Raw genomic sequence first — 14609 nt, forward strand, 5'->3', positions numbered from 1 at the left:
TAATTCATAGTAAATTAAAAAGGGACAAAATCCAAAACACATGTGAAGATAAGTCTAAAGAGTCTTGGAGTTCTGAAGGTTTGGGGTACCTTAAATTTGGCCGTTATCTGGTTGATAAGAGGAATGAACTCCTGGAGGTCTTTTGCTTCACAGTCTTTAAGCATGTGTTCTGAGGCAGATGGGATAAATGGAAGAACTTCTTCCTCTAGGCAAATAATCATTCGGTGAAGGAAAGTGCGAACTCCACTTCTGAGAATATCTTTTTGTAAGGGGCAACTGAGGGCTGGCAAGAAAGTCTGTAAGCAGTCCAGATAAACTTCGGAGCAGCCACACTGTTTCACTGTCTGCTTGTTGCTGAAAGCTTTGCTGGTTCGACTACATAAGGAAAAAAACAGGCAACAAGAATTTGATTTTATTCTTCAAAAGTATTATGGAGTATTCCATACAATGCACAACAATTACAAAACTGACAAGACTTAAAAGTGTCTTTATTTTCCACATCATGATTTAGCTAATATGGTTATGGATGAACTATTGCTTCCAGTTATTATAACAAAATAAAAGGCTGAAATTAAATAAGTGAGATGTAGTTACTATAATTCCTCTTGTATGAGTTTATCTAAATGTTTTACAGAATCCTAATAAAGGGAGTGGGATTGTAGCTCAGAGGTAAAGCGCTCACCTAGCATGCTTACCTAGCATGCGTAAGGCACTGGGTTCAATCCTCAGCACCATATAAAAATAAAATAGATTATGTCCACCTATAACTAAAAAATAAATATTAAAAAAATCCTGATAAAGTATGCTGAAAAGAAATACTATAGGACAATTTCTCATATAATTTCTAATTAGCAACCACTACAACTTTCATGGTATCTCTGTTTGCCAATGACAAGTATGGGTAGAGAGAAAGAAATGGCTGGTTGGGTGGTCTTCAGGACACAATGGAACAGCTAAAAAGAGGCTTTAGTACTAAGACCAACTCAAGATGTTCCAATATTCATTAGTATACAAACACTTTAGCTAAACACACAATAAATTTATACCAAAAAAAGTTCAGAGAACAGGGTTAAGAACTTAGACATCAAGACAAAAATGTAGAATGGTACATGGTCTGTTCTCTTCTATAGATAAATCCTCTACTTCATTGGGTTGAGAAGAATAAAGTTTCAACAATTCTCTCAGTAATCCATCTTTGGAAACACAGATGTGTGTGCCTATCCTAAAGGATTCAAGTAAGTAATTCTGCTGTATAGAAATACAGCACTTTACAATTTTAATTATAATCATGCTTACCTGGCAAATCCAACAGCATGGTTCAGACAGTCAGCTAGAGATGCCTGCCTTTCTTCATCTTGTGCCAGCATCAATTTTTCTAACAGAATTTTAAACTTCTCCATTAGAGGAGTCAATAGATTCCTCATTAAGGCTTGCTTCCTTTCTGCTGGGTATTCACTATTAACAATCAGTACTCCAGCTGTCTCATAAATAAAGAGTTGATCATCACTGCTTAACAAGGACTGGTAACCATTTTCCTAGAATAAAATTTAGTCTTATTTAAAATTTTTTTAAAATTCCATTCATTTAATCAGACTAAGTACAAGAGGGACAGGGACATCATCTCACAGATCAAGTACCTTGAAGACAAACTTTCTCCCATAACCATACAATGGAAAGAAAACTGAATTAGAATTCAAAAGATCATGGTTCTAATTCTAGTCCTGAGCTGGGGTGCAACTCAGAATCCCCAGCACTAAAAAAAAAAAAAAAAGTTCTAATGAGACTTTGCAAATGATAATATTAGATCATTATTAATTAGCTTTCTTATTTCCTTTTGTAAAACTCTTATTTGTAAGACTGTTATAAGGCTAAACAGTTATACAGAAAGGCTTTGACTATTTCTATGCTATAGAAACTACTATTCACAAGAATGTTTAAAAATTTAATAAGAGCCAAGTGTGGTGGCGGATGCCTATAATCCCAGAAACTTGAGAGATTGAGGAAGGAGGATTGCAAGTTCAAGGCCTGCCTCAGCAACTTAGTTGAGACTTTTTATCCAAAAATAAAAAGGGCTGGGGATGTAGTTCAGTGGTAAAGTGCCCCTGGGTTATATCCCCAGCACCAAAATAAATAAATAAAATAAAATATGATAAATAAGATTAAGTAAAATAAATAGGGCCCAGGATGTAGCTCAATGATAAAGTACCTGGGGATTCAATCATCAGTACCAAAAAAAAAAAAAAAAAAAAAAAGCACACAGATCACACACAAATATAGAACATCAGTTATTTTGTAATAATAAAAATAAGACTGTAAATGAAAAAAAAATCTATGTCATGCACAAGCAAATGTTCCATATACTGGTTTAATTTTTCCTAACAAGTTTTGTTATTTTTTACATTTCTGTACTCAGGCCAAGAAAAAAAGGGGGGAGGGATTAGCAGACTCTCTAGGTTTATATACAAACTAATAAATTATACAAACCCAGTCTTAAAACAGATAATACAGAAGATTCTTTATAAAAGAATTCTTTATGTATTGAGAGATATCCCCACTTAAAAGTAATTAAAGTATTTATTAAGTACGTGCTAGGAATTATCTCTTGAGAATTGAGAACACAAAGATAAAGGATCTTGAAAAATATAGCACACTCTAAAATGAACATTCAACTCTAATAAGTCATCAATATTCAAAATTACAGTTTGAACCAGGTCTAACTATACAGTAAAAAAAGATAAAGTAAAGCCGGGCTCAGTGGTGCACACCTGTATTTGGGAAGCTTGAGAGGCTGAGTGAGGCAGGAGGATCATGAGTTCAAAGCCAGCCTCAGCAAAAGTGAGGCACAAAGCAATTCAGTGAGACCCTGTCTCTAAATAAAATACAAAAATAGGGCATCTGTGGCTCAGTGTTTGAGTGTTCCCACCCCCTTCAAAAAAAGATACAGCCAAGGAAAATTGGCATGAATTGGTTGAAGTACTTTAATCCACAGATTTTCGTAAAATGCAGGTAAAGATAAATTATCCACTAATTCTTAACTTTACTAGTAACTTAATTTACTAGTAACCTTTCATGCAGTGATGTTACATAACTCTTGAAACCTAAATACAGATGCATACTTAACAAAGCATTATTTTATATTTAACATTCTTAAATGGCACCTTTATTAATAACTTTCATAAATTGAATGTTAGTATTTTGTTTTACACAAAACATAAGTTGGGGAGGGAAAAGGAGGGGATCATGAACTGAAAATGATTTTCATATAGGTATTAGTTTGTTGGGATGAACCCAACTACTACATATAACCATAAAGCTCTAATACTAAAAAACAAAACAAAAAACAGAAGTCAAAATGTACTTACAAAAGTAATACAAGTTAAATTGTTGTAGTTAAATAGACATAAATTAGAATTTAAATGTTTTTATCCTAAGCCAGAAAATACACATACAAAAAACTTCATAATATAGTAGCATTTCCTAAGAATGGCTATACAACGGTAATATTAGGGAATAATTTGGAAGTTGAATTTTTGTCTTCTCCATTAAATACTTCATTTTACATACAAAGAAATCAGACCATACCCCCACACTACCAAATTTAATAAGTCAGTTCTTGATTCCTTTCCATTACTTTTTTGTTTACCATATCAAATTTTGGTAAACAGAACAAATAAACCTCACATACACATATCTTCCCTACTATCAGTTACAGGAGGAAAAACAAACAAACAAACAAACAAAACCCACAAAGGCAAAAGCTAATGGTACATGTGGCCTCAATGACATATGGGGAAAATATTTGGGAAGGAAGATACTTACAGGTGGAGAAAGGGCTAATAAATCTTGTATTCTATTCAAAATATCTTCAATGAAAGGATTCATTTGTTTACTGAATAAGACAAAAAAGAAAATCACAAGTAAGTATCAGAGCTCAAAAAACAACAAAAAACCCCCCAAATCCCTCTTTAGGACAGAATTAAAGTTCAGTTTGGTTTTGAGATAGCCTCATCTGACAATTAAGGCTAGCTGTGATTAATTTTTAAAAATATCTCTATTGGCTCTTTTGTGATGGACTATCAAGATGACTTATGATCTTATAAATCTAATAATAAAATACTTTACATGCCAAAAAAGGTACTTGTAAGGAACACGACAAAATGGATTAGGTTAAAAATGCATATTCAAGGAATATATTTGAGCACATGAGAGAAAGCATTTGGTGAGTAACTGTGGTATAATTATCGGTTAAAAAACTAACAAATACCATTAGTGAAGTACTGGAAGTACACAAACAGGGGACAGGAGATAAGAGCCTGGGCTTAATGTGCACAAAGCCCTGGGTTCCATTTCTAGCCCCCAAAACGTATGCAAACAAATCACCTGTTAGTTCTGGACAAAGTACCTGGCTAATGAGGAAAAGTCATAACAAAAAAAGGAATACCTAGTAAAGCACGCCTTAAACAGAGAGGACTAAATCTACCCCAGGCTCTTGGAAAATAATTTATACATTTATTTCATAGCTTAAAAAAAATGGGCTAACCATAACAGCTGAAATTTTACCCTTACTTGAGTGATTTGACAAATCTAGAAAACAGGTAAGCAGTTCTGCTCCGTACTTTAGCACTGGAATGCCGCAGACCCCTGTGATCTAAGAAAGCCATCTAAAGAAAGAGAGACACTTTTACTATTTCTGCATTTATTCAAGGCTTTTATTGCTGCTGTCAGGCTACATTTTTGTTCACAACAAATTTTACTTCTGAGGCCTCTAGAAGAGAGGAACCAAGAATATACAACTAATTTTATACAACAGAACAAGTTCCTAAGGACTTGTTTTAGAAGATAAAACTTTGGATTCTTCACAGAGGACACAGAAAGAATACTATCTGATCATTAGCTGCAAATACGTCTAGAATAAAGTGCATACTTACTAATACACATGGAATGTGTTGAGGTTCAACTGTGAAAAACTTTTCATATCTAACAACAGTTTCAAAGAACTCCAACGTCACGGATGTATGCTGATAGGAACTGACTCCTGATGTCACCAACTGGAGCAGGAGAAAACGAGGGAACCAATTTTTATTTATTGCAACATTAAAAAGCAACAGTATAAAAATATAAGCTCTAACAATTAAGGAATGTCCATTAGCTTACAGTGAAAACAGAAATTTATGTTAAAAAAATTATCTTGAGTATACTTACAGTTCGCATCATATCCTGCAAAGCAGTAGCTTTTGAAACATCACCTGAGAAGTGAGCACCATGAGATACTGGAAGAGCTTCTGCCAACATATACAGCAATCTTATTGCTACTTCAACTTCCATAAATCGTGTGGTCTGCCAGTTCCTACCAAGGTATAATATGTCTGTGAGATCTGAATGTACACTTTTTATACAACCAATGATGCAAAGGACAGTAACTCACCAACAAAAGCCTCTTTAATGATTACGAAGTTATGGCAATTGTTAATTTTGCCAAGTATCAAAGTTACATTAAAAAACAAAAGATCAACAAATTATGGAAACAAAAATGCTTCATTTTCAGACACACATAAGTAACATGGATTAATAAGTTATGTGATTATCACTTATTTTAGACCATTAACAGGGATTGAAGGAAAGAAGTGGGCTCGTTACAAAAACAATAAAAAAACTTACTGCAGGGTAGAACTAAAAACTCTGCGAACAGAAGCCAGCAATAACTCTGGTGAAACTTGAGCAAGTCTGTCCAACAATAACTTCAGTTGTTTTCTATACTCTACAAACATGGCTTCATCTTCACCCTATGATATAGGTTAAAATCATTTAAAAAGTTTAAAAGGCCTAGAGATTCAAATAAAACATTAAGTTCTATAGTTCTATAGTTTTTGTAACTTTCAAATTGTTATTTTTTCATCAATTTTTAAAATATAGAAATATCAATATGCTTAGTAGCTTTCCTACTCCTACTCACTAATAAGTATTTCTGAACACAGGCCAAGTCCTTAAAAACTTATAGCCAGAAATAGTACAGGGAGGAAGTTAGGGATAAGAGAAGAGCCAGAACAGGTTCTCACTGGTTTCTGACACTATCAGCCCCTTGTTCATTCTCTTTTTACCTCAAAGACCAGAAGTAATATTGTATGATTGGAGATATTAGATATGACATCTCCCATGCTCTCTATTGGTCATTCACACCATTAGTGTGAATACTTGAATAGAATATTTCAGCACACACCATGACTGAATTCCCAGCAAGCATTTAATGGCATTTCCATTTAATGAGAAGCTGATCCTAACATTGACCCTAGACATTCCTGAACAACACTAAGCCTCATTCCACCCTCCCATTCAGACTGATATTTTGAGGCCTACTGACTGGGCCTCAATTTGTCATTTTTATTAAATAAAACAAAGTAAGACATGCCCACTGATAATATTGTCAATATTTTATGAAGTTCAATGCTATAAAGTAGTTTTGTTTTGATTTTTTCCATTTTCCTTTTTGCAGTGCTTGAGATAGAACCCAAGGTCTTGTGTATGCTAGGCAAATGCTCTGTCTCTGAGCTATACCCCCAGCCCTAAACCACTTTGTTAATAGCTCAAACATCAAAAATGAAATACTAAGAGGTTTTCACTAATTTTACCAAAGGTTGACATCAATATAAACAAGACTATATCAATAATAAGACTACATCAATCAAGTAGTTTGATTTTTCAAATACTATTTGTTTCAAAGGACCTCAAGATAATAAACACTGGAAATGTTAATTTGCTGTACACAAACAAAAATAAAACTAATTTCTCTTTTAACACAAAAATTCTTACTTCATTTTCAAAGTTATATTCTTCGTCATAAGTCAATTTTTTCATAACGGCCAACATGATTGCCTAAAATTTAAAAAAAGACAGCTTTTGTCAATCCTTTAATTGGATATAATTTGAAATTAAGCCACATTTCAAGGCAGAATCCAGATAAAAAATCTATTATTGGTTTAAAGAAGTATAAAGAAGCAAATTACCTCTACATTAGCTTTTTGCTGATCTGAGAGCACTGTAAGCTGTTAAAAAAGTAAGGAATAATTTAGTAGGTCTCCTAAAATTATACTTGTTTATTAGAATATTTCCCCCTTCAATTAGGATCTTCTAGACATACATATGCATTTCTGGAGGGTACTTTGGCATTTTGTTTAAAATATACCTAAGATCTAGTAATTGTCTTTTAGGTAAACCTGAGACAAAGACATGTAGATGAATTTGATTTTGAAAAATATGTATTATGCATTTGGCAAATAAAGAGATTACCAGATAGTAAATGATGGTCTCATTATTTGAAATATTCCTTAAGAAAGACACAGCAGGATTACCAATACAATCATGCTTTCCATACTTCTAAAATTTTTCAAAGTATACATGCAGACATGTTTTAACCACTTTACATTTATGTTAACTACTTTAAGCTTACCTGATTCAATTAACCCAATTGGCTCTCATCTAACATCATAATGTGAAATACTAATTCTTTAAAAAGCCACATGCTATTATATTTAAGTTTGTTCTGGAAATAGCAGGAAAAACTTTAATTGCAAAAATCACTTATAAGAAATAATGCACATGAAATTAAAATAACAAAACTACTTAATAATTTAGAAATACAGGTTCCAAATGAAAAAAACAAGACTATAATTGTCAAACTTTTAGAATAGTAAATAGAATTTTGTCATTTGTTTTCTGACCTAAGTTTTTTTTTTTTAACTTAAAAAAAAAAAAAAGAAACAGAAAATAGTAACTAATAGTAAATTTCTTTGGGTAATAGAATTATGGGTTTTTCTTTTTTTCATTTTTCTAATCTGTAATTATCTGCTGAACAAAATGAATAAAACAAAGACTTACCTGTTTTAAAATATGAAGATAATCATAACAAAACCCAATAATGTTAGAGGAGATGTCATCATCCTCATGAATTAGTAGCTGCAACATAAGTGCTACTTTTGTTTCGATAGCTTGTAGTGCCTCTTGTGCATTCTTGATATCTCCATTCTTAATTAATTTACTCCAGCTAACTATCAATGACTGTCCCATTCCATTTACCAGCTTAGAAAATCTGGCCAGGAAGTCCACATCCTCTTCCTACAAGCAATCAAGATAGATCTCAATTTATAACCACCTACTCCAAGAATAAGAGGAGGAAAGCTTTGGTATAAGTCCAGTGCCAATTATAGGATTCAATCTTAAATTGATGTAAGACATTTAACAATTCTAACATTGTGACTAAGGGACTTTCAGAATCTGAATTATTCTAATACATTATTCACTAGTACTCTTTAAAGTAATTATTTTTAATGATTATAGTCCTATGGCTATTACAAATTTTATAAAAGCTTAAAAAGAGAGCTATTGCTTTACAATCTTCTCCCTAAACTGCTGAATTTAGTAAACATGATCTAATAAAGCTAATGTTGCCACATTATAGTGTGTGTAATAGATTCCCACAGTTCTTTCTGATACTATTTGATTTGGGCCTCAACTATCATATGAGGGCATAAAACTATTACAATAACCTGCCTCAGATGAGTGTTAAAGCCAAAACGTAAACTGGGTGTGGCACACACCTATAATTGCACCTATTCAGGAGGCTAAGGGAAGCCAGATTCCAAGTTTTGAGGCCAGCCTGGGCAAGTTAGCAAGACTCTGCTCAAAAAACTAAAAGGGCTGGGGATGTAGGTCAGTGGCTGAGTACCAGTGGGTTCAATACCCAGTACTGGAAGGGGTAGAGCCAGATCTCAAATTTAGATTACCTTCATTATCTTTAAACAATTCTCCTACAGAGAGAGACTCTACTCTCACCATTTTATTATTATTTTTTTAATCAAAGATTACTAATAAAACAATCAGTAGCCAGGTGCCCTTGCATGCCTATAATACCAGCAGCTCAAGAAGCTGAAGCAGAAGGATTACAAATTCAAATCCAGACTTAGCAACTCACTGAGACTCTGTCTCTATTTTACAAAAAGGGATAGGCCACAATGTTTATAGCAGTTCAATTCACAATAGCTAAGATATAGAATCAATCTACATGCCCTTCAACAGAGGAATGGATAAAGAAAATGTGATACTTATACATGATGGAATATTACTCAGCCATAAAGAAGAATTATGGCATTCGTGGTAAATGGATGAAACTAGAGACTATCATGTTAAGTGGAATAAGCCAATCCCAAAAACCCAAAGGCCAAATGTTCTCTCTGTTATGCAGATGCTGACTCAAGAAAAGGCATTTGGAGGAGGGGGATGGGAAAAAAGAGTAGAATGAATTGGACATAATTTTCCTATGTTTATATATGAATACATGACCACTATAACTCCACATCATGTACAACCACAAACAGGGAAAATTATACTGTTGTAGTCCATGTATATTATGACATCTCAAAATACATTCTACTATCACATATAACTAAACAAAAAAAGAGTTGGAATGTAGTTTAGGGGTTGAGTACAGCTCTTTGGTAGTATTACTATATTAGTACTACTACTAATATTATTATTACTAGTAGTTATAATTTCAAGGACAGTTTTCAATGTTTAGAAAAAAGAAAACGCTTTTAATATGTTTAACTTATTATCTCTCATTTGTTCCAACAATTTTTAAAACTTTGATGTAAATTGACTAACCTGGTCAATGCTAAAAAACCCAGCAGTCTGTAATACTTGACACAAGGATTCTACTAGCTTCATTTTATCAATAGGGTCCATTCCTTTATTTACAATTTCAAATAAACAGTCACATGCTTCTTCCCGTAGAACTTCTATTGACATATGACCTAGCAGCATATTTATAAACCTGATAGAAGAGGAAAAAAAATACTTAAATACTTTAAACTCATGATTTTTAGATACTGTACTCTGCCGTTCTATATTTTAAAAAATTATAGGCATACATACCTATCATTGGCTATAAGGGATAAGTCTATCCAAGAGACATAAGCCCCAACTACTTCAAGGCACTGACATGTCACTTCTGAATTAGTATACTGATAATTTTGTAAGATTTGGTACCATGATTCCACCAGACTTGGAATGCACTGCTCCCTCATGGTATCTTTTATTAGAGTATTCCTACGAGCCTCCTGAAAAAAAATACCACCACCACATACAAAGTAGATTACAAAATGTTTGACACTGGAATATAGTTGCACACAGTAATTTCCTCTACACTAAATTTCCAGACTTATTAACACATTCCCTGTAATGGTTTTCTACTTATCAGCTCTAAAATCACATCCTGTGATTCTTTGTATTTCCTCTCTATTCTATTCCTCAGTAGCAGACTTTCTTTCTTACTAAACATAAACTATAAATAAGCATTACTTAGAAATCTTAAGCATGAGATAAGTTAGTTCTCAAAATTAGGTAAACACAAAACTAAAACTATTTAGAAAGTGGCAATAATATAAATGCATAATACCCTCTACTTTAAATACTTTGGTTACAATGATCTTCAATTATACACATTTGAAGCTATTTCTGTTGTGTCCTTTAAGAATAAGGTAAAAGTTATATTGGTTAATAAACAGAGGAAGACTAAGATGATGGGTTATGTGATAAGAAGACAGAAGCCAACACTGACATTTCATAAGCAATGTTTCTTCCTTGCTCAGGGTCCATACAGTAGCATTAAATGCAGACTATATTTCTCAACAAATTCACAGGAGAAAAATCAACTTGTGTATTTCACTGGGAAAGTATTTGCCTACTTTAAAAATCCCAATGTAATACTCTAATTTCAACATATAACTTTTAAAAAATCAGGTTTAAGTATATTTGTCAACAAAATTCAAAATGCTCGGTAAATTTATAATCATTCATAAAACTGTTTGTCTAAAGGAAAAAAAATCCCCACTTTTTTTTTTTTTTTAAATTATGTGGTCATTTTCTCCTACAAAATCTACATTGAAAACTAAAAACTGATGTGAAGTTACTTGCCTCTGATGTATGAACCACATCACGATCTACCAACTCTGAATCAATAGCCATGAGGATTCGGAGGTACAGATCTACTCCCCTTGGATTTAGGTCCACTACTGAGAGAATGTCAAAAAAAAACTTGGGCCATTTAGTGAGATATTCTGTAACAAAAAGCAAGGCGAAGACTTGGGCTGCTTTATTTCGTATAAAGGTCTTCTCCGGTTGGGGATTCAGCATCTGACAACAGAAACATTCCACTAAATTAAACAAACAAACAAACAAACAACCCCCCCCCCCACAAAACCCCAAAAACATCATTTTCCCACTGATCACGTCTAAGCAAAACCCCACAAAATTTCAACACGGTCCATATTAGCAGTGAAACAAAATCAAAATTATAAAAGTATTTAAGTGACTGGCCAGAGAACAATCTAATAAATAAAGGTTTTAACAGTTACTTCTCATTTTTACATTTTGAAGTTTCATATGCAGTTTTAATTATTTGTACAATTTTTTAAAAAAGAAAAGCTTCAAATATTTTCCTTCTGTCTTCTCTTTGAGGAAAATAAAAACCTCTAGCAACACAACCACTTTATAAGTTAAAATTGGCTATAATTAACCAAAAAGAATATGCTGTGACTAAAGAACTCTGCTGGCCCTTTGAAAAAGGCCCTTGGGAAGAGACTGTCCAGGAACCAAACAGAAAAGTAGCTTTTGTCAAGGAGTAAAAAATAAATGAAATAAAAAATAATAAATTATTTTTAAAACCAAAATTACTACAATGTGTCATGGAAAGTATAACAGTTTGTTACTGACAGAATTTTAAAGTAATTGCTAAGTTTCCTTCTACCCATGATCTTCAAAACTAGCACTTTTAACATAAAAGGTTGAAAATCTGATCATTTAAGGCTTTTGAAAGAAAATTTTACCTGAGCTTGAAGCCAAGATATGAGCGTCTCCCTAATTAGTTGTTGTTGAACAGTGGTTAGTTCTGAATATCTGTTCAAAATAGAGAAGAGAAAGAATAGTGGCTACATTTGTGTGGCTGTCTGTGGTTTTGAAAAGTAAGTTTCATATATTTGAAAGGGAAAGTCTGTATAGCCCTCAATTATGTAAAGTTTCCTAGAATAAACTGTTAATGTCTCACAACACTGCTTCAAAGAAAAGAGGGATAAAGACAGCAGACAGGGTATCATTATCCATCTTTTATAGCTACATAATTTTTCAAACAAATATATCCATATTCTCAGGTCTTTGGTCTACTGAATAAACCAACTGATGATTCTTTATTTTACCTTAATTAAAGCAGGAGTTCTGAATACAGGTACTGCCACTCAACTCAAGTTATTATTTGGAAACAGGTCTACTGTTGGTTCATCTGGTTTCTCCAGAGAAGTTGGAATTCTAGATTTTTTTCTATGAAATGTCTATTTCTATATATAATCAACTAACTTGCTTTGGGATAAATCAAAACCTAATTTATTTTGAGGACAAATCAAAACATTTATAACCTGGATATAACTTATACATTGTTAATTTACAACCTATATTATGATCTCCTCAAGGAAGGAAAAACCAAATAAAAATAATGACCTCACCCCACAAGTCTGAATAAGAGTAGTGAGTAAAAGACCTACTTGTATTTAACTTGATGTTCTAATACTTGAAAGCAGAAAAACTTTATGTGATCATCACTGCAAAAGCAAAGACAAAAGCAAAAAAGAAAATTAGATAAAGAGAATATGAATTGGGTAAAACAAAAGCAAAATTCATGAATAACAGCTGAAGTTTCTCAAACTAGACCTTGTGACTTATTTTCTATTTACTGAACTTATTATAACATTCAAATCTGTGTAAAAAGCTAACAGAACTCTAAATACTATATATAATATTCAATATTTCCATTAAATCTGGTAATCAAAATAACCAAAAACTTTTAAGATGTACTTTAAAATGGTACAATAGCAAGAGAATGAGTCAAATCAAAGACCATCTAGTTCCCACTGAAAATTCAACCTTGCCAGGTATAGTGATACAACCCTCCCAGTGGCTCAGAAAGCTGAGACAGGAGGACCACAAGTTCAAGGCCAGCCTCAGCCTCAGCAACTTAATGAGACCCTGTTTTAAAGGAAAAAAAAAAAAAAAAGGGGCTTGGGATATAGGTCAGTGCTAAATTGCTACTGGGTTTACTTTCCAGTACCACCCCCACCCCCCAAATCAACCCAAATCAATTCTGTCACAGACAAATCTACAGTAGGGCCACAAGACTATCAGTCTAGCCTCAAAGTTCATACAGCAAATCAAATTATAAATATAGGGGCTAGGGATGTGGTTCAGTGGTAGAGTGCTTGCTGGCATTCATGAGGCCCTGGGTTCAATCCCCAGTAATGGTGGTGGTGGTGGGGACCCACAAACAAACACATTATAAATATATTACCATCATAAGATGGCAGCAAAAAAATCAACACATGCCAATTATCCACTTTCCACTATCTCTGTAGCAGTGATACAGAGTTTTGGTGAGCCAGCCATAAACTCTGACAAAAGTCCTTTTAGCATCCAACAATCTGTTCACTCAAGATGGTTGGTTTAGGCCTGGCTTAATTATGGAACAACTTTTCCTATGTAAAGTAACTGGTCAAAGTAAGAATGGAGATTCCATCTTAATTTAGACTATATGAATTGACCAAACAAAATAATTTCATACACAAAAAGATACAGAACACTATTTAAAAATTAGGTTTAATTTGTACTCTTCTCAGACCTTAGGTCTTTGTTTTTATTATGGATCACACTTCAACCTTCACTGAATTATGTAAGGATCACATTTTTCCACTCAAGGAATAAACTAGGGGGCAGTCTTTAATTAAAAGTCATCTCTTAATTACTCTAAGACTAAGATGTTCTCAAAATCAGTTTTCACAAAACTCTAACACTGGGCTTCAGCTATCAAACAAAATGACAGAACAGCACTCCAACAACTCCAGGCAGGAGGCTGTCACTAAGCCCATGCACTTCCATTCCATCAGTGACCTCTTTGTTTATTGCTAATTGGTTGTGTTTCCCACAAGTCACACAATGCCAGTTTTACTTCTTTTATAAGAAAGTAACTTAACTATTATATAAGCTGATAAAATAAGTATAATTAGAGTTCCTTTTTCTTTTTATATTTTATTTTTTTAGCATGTGTGTAGTACTGCGGATTGAACCCAGGGCCTCAAGCATGCCAGGCAAGCACTCTACCATTGAGCCACATCCAGAGCCATGGGAATTCCTATATCTGTAAAAATTAAATTGACTGCTTTAGAGGGACTACAAATAAGTCACATCACAGTTAGACATGGTGGCACGTGCTTGTAATCTCAGCAATCTGAAGTGACTGAGGCAGGAGGATCACAAGTTCAAGGCCAGCCTTGGCAACTTACCTCAAAATAAAAAGGAACTGGGGTATAGCTCAGTGGTAAAGTGCCCCTGGGTTCAATCTCCAGAACTCTTCCTTCCCCCCAAAAAGTTACATTGCAGGGGGAAAACCTTATACATATTTGAAGTGGGTTAGACAAATTCCTAGGAATCTGCTCTCATTGTGCCTCAGTCTATTAGAGACCCATGCTGGAAATCATAAATTGATGCACTATGGGTGCAATCCACAAGGGTGAAGTGAA

The 14609-nt window shown here is 33.6% G+C and overlaps 1 protein-coding gene across 2 annotated transcripts in view; it reads right to left on the reverse strand.

Annotated features, from left to right (window-relative positions):
* Xpot (exportin for tRNA) overlaps window positions 1-14609 on the reverse strand; it is a 39718-nt gene that overhangs the window by 16616 nt on the left and 8493 nt on the right. For both annotated transcript variants that reach the window (XM_026392960.2, XM_026392961.1), the window contains exons 4-18: window positions 12585-12641; window positions 11877-11946; window positions 10966-11184; window positions 9925-10109; window positions 9655-9823; window positions 7873-8109; window positions 7002-7040; window positions 6808-6870; window positions 5659-5783; window positions 5203-5347; window positions 4929-5048; window positions 4567-4661; window positions 3820-3889; window positions 1297-1535; window positions 90-375 (exon numbers count right to left, since the gene is read on the reverse strand). In XM_026392960.2, coding sequence (XP_026248745.1) covers window positions 90-375; window positions 1297-1535; window positions 3820-3889; window positions 4567-4661; window positions 4929-5048; window positions 5203-5347; window positions 5659-5783; window positions 6808-6870; window positions 7002-7040; window positions 7873-8109; window positions 9655-9823; window positions 9925-10109; window positions 10966-11184; window positions 11877-11946; window positions 12585-12641 — 2119 coding nt within the window. The remainder of the gene's footprint in view (window positions 1-89; window positions 376-1296; window positions 1536-3819; window positions 3890-4566; window positions 4662-4928; window positions 5049-5202; window positions 5348-5658; window positions 5784-6807; window positions 6871-7001; window positions 7041-7872; window positions 8110-9654; window positions 9824-9924; window positions 10110-10965; window positions 11185-11876; window positions 11947-12584; window positions 12642-14609) is intronic.

Source organism: Urocitellus parryii, chromosome 5 (genome assembly GCF_045843805.1).
Source record: "Urocitellus parryii isolate mUroPar1 chromosome 5, mUroPar1.hap1, whole genome shotgun sequence".
In the NCBI taxonomy this organism is placed as follows: domain Eukaryota; kingdom Metazoa; phylum Chordata; class Mammalia; order Rodentia; family Sciuridae; genus Urocitellus; species Urocitellus parryii.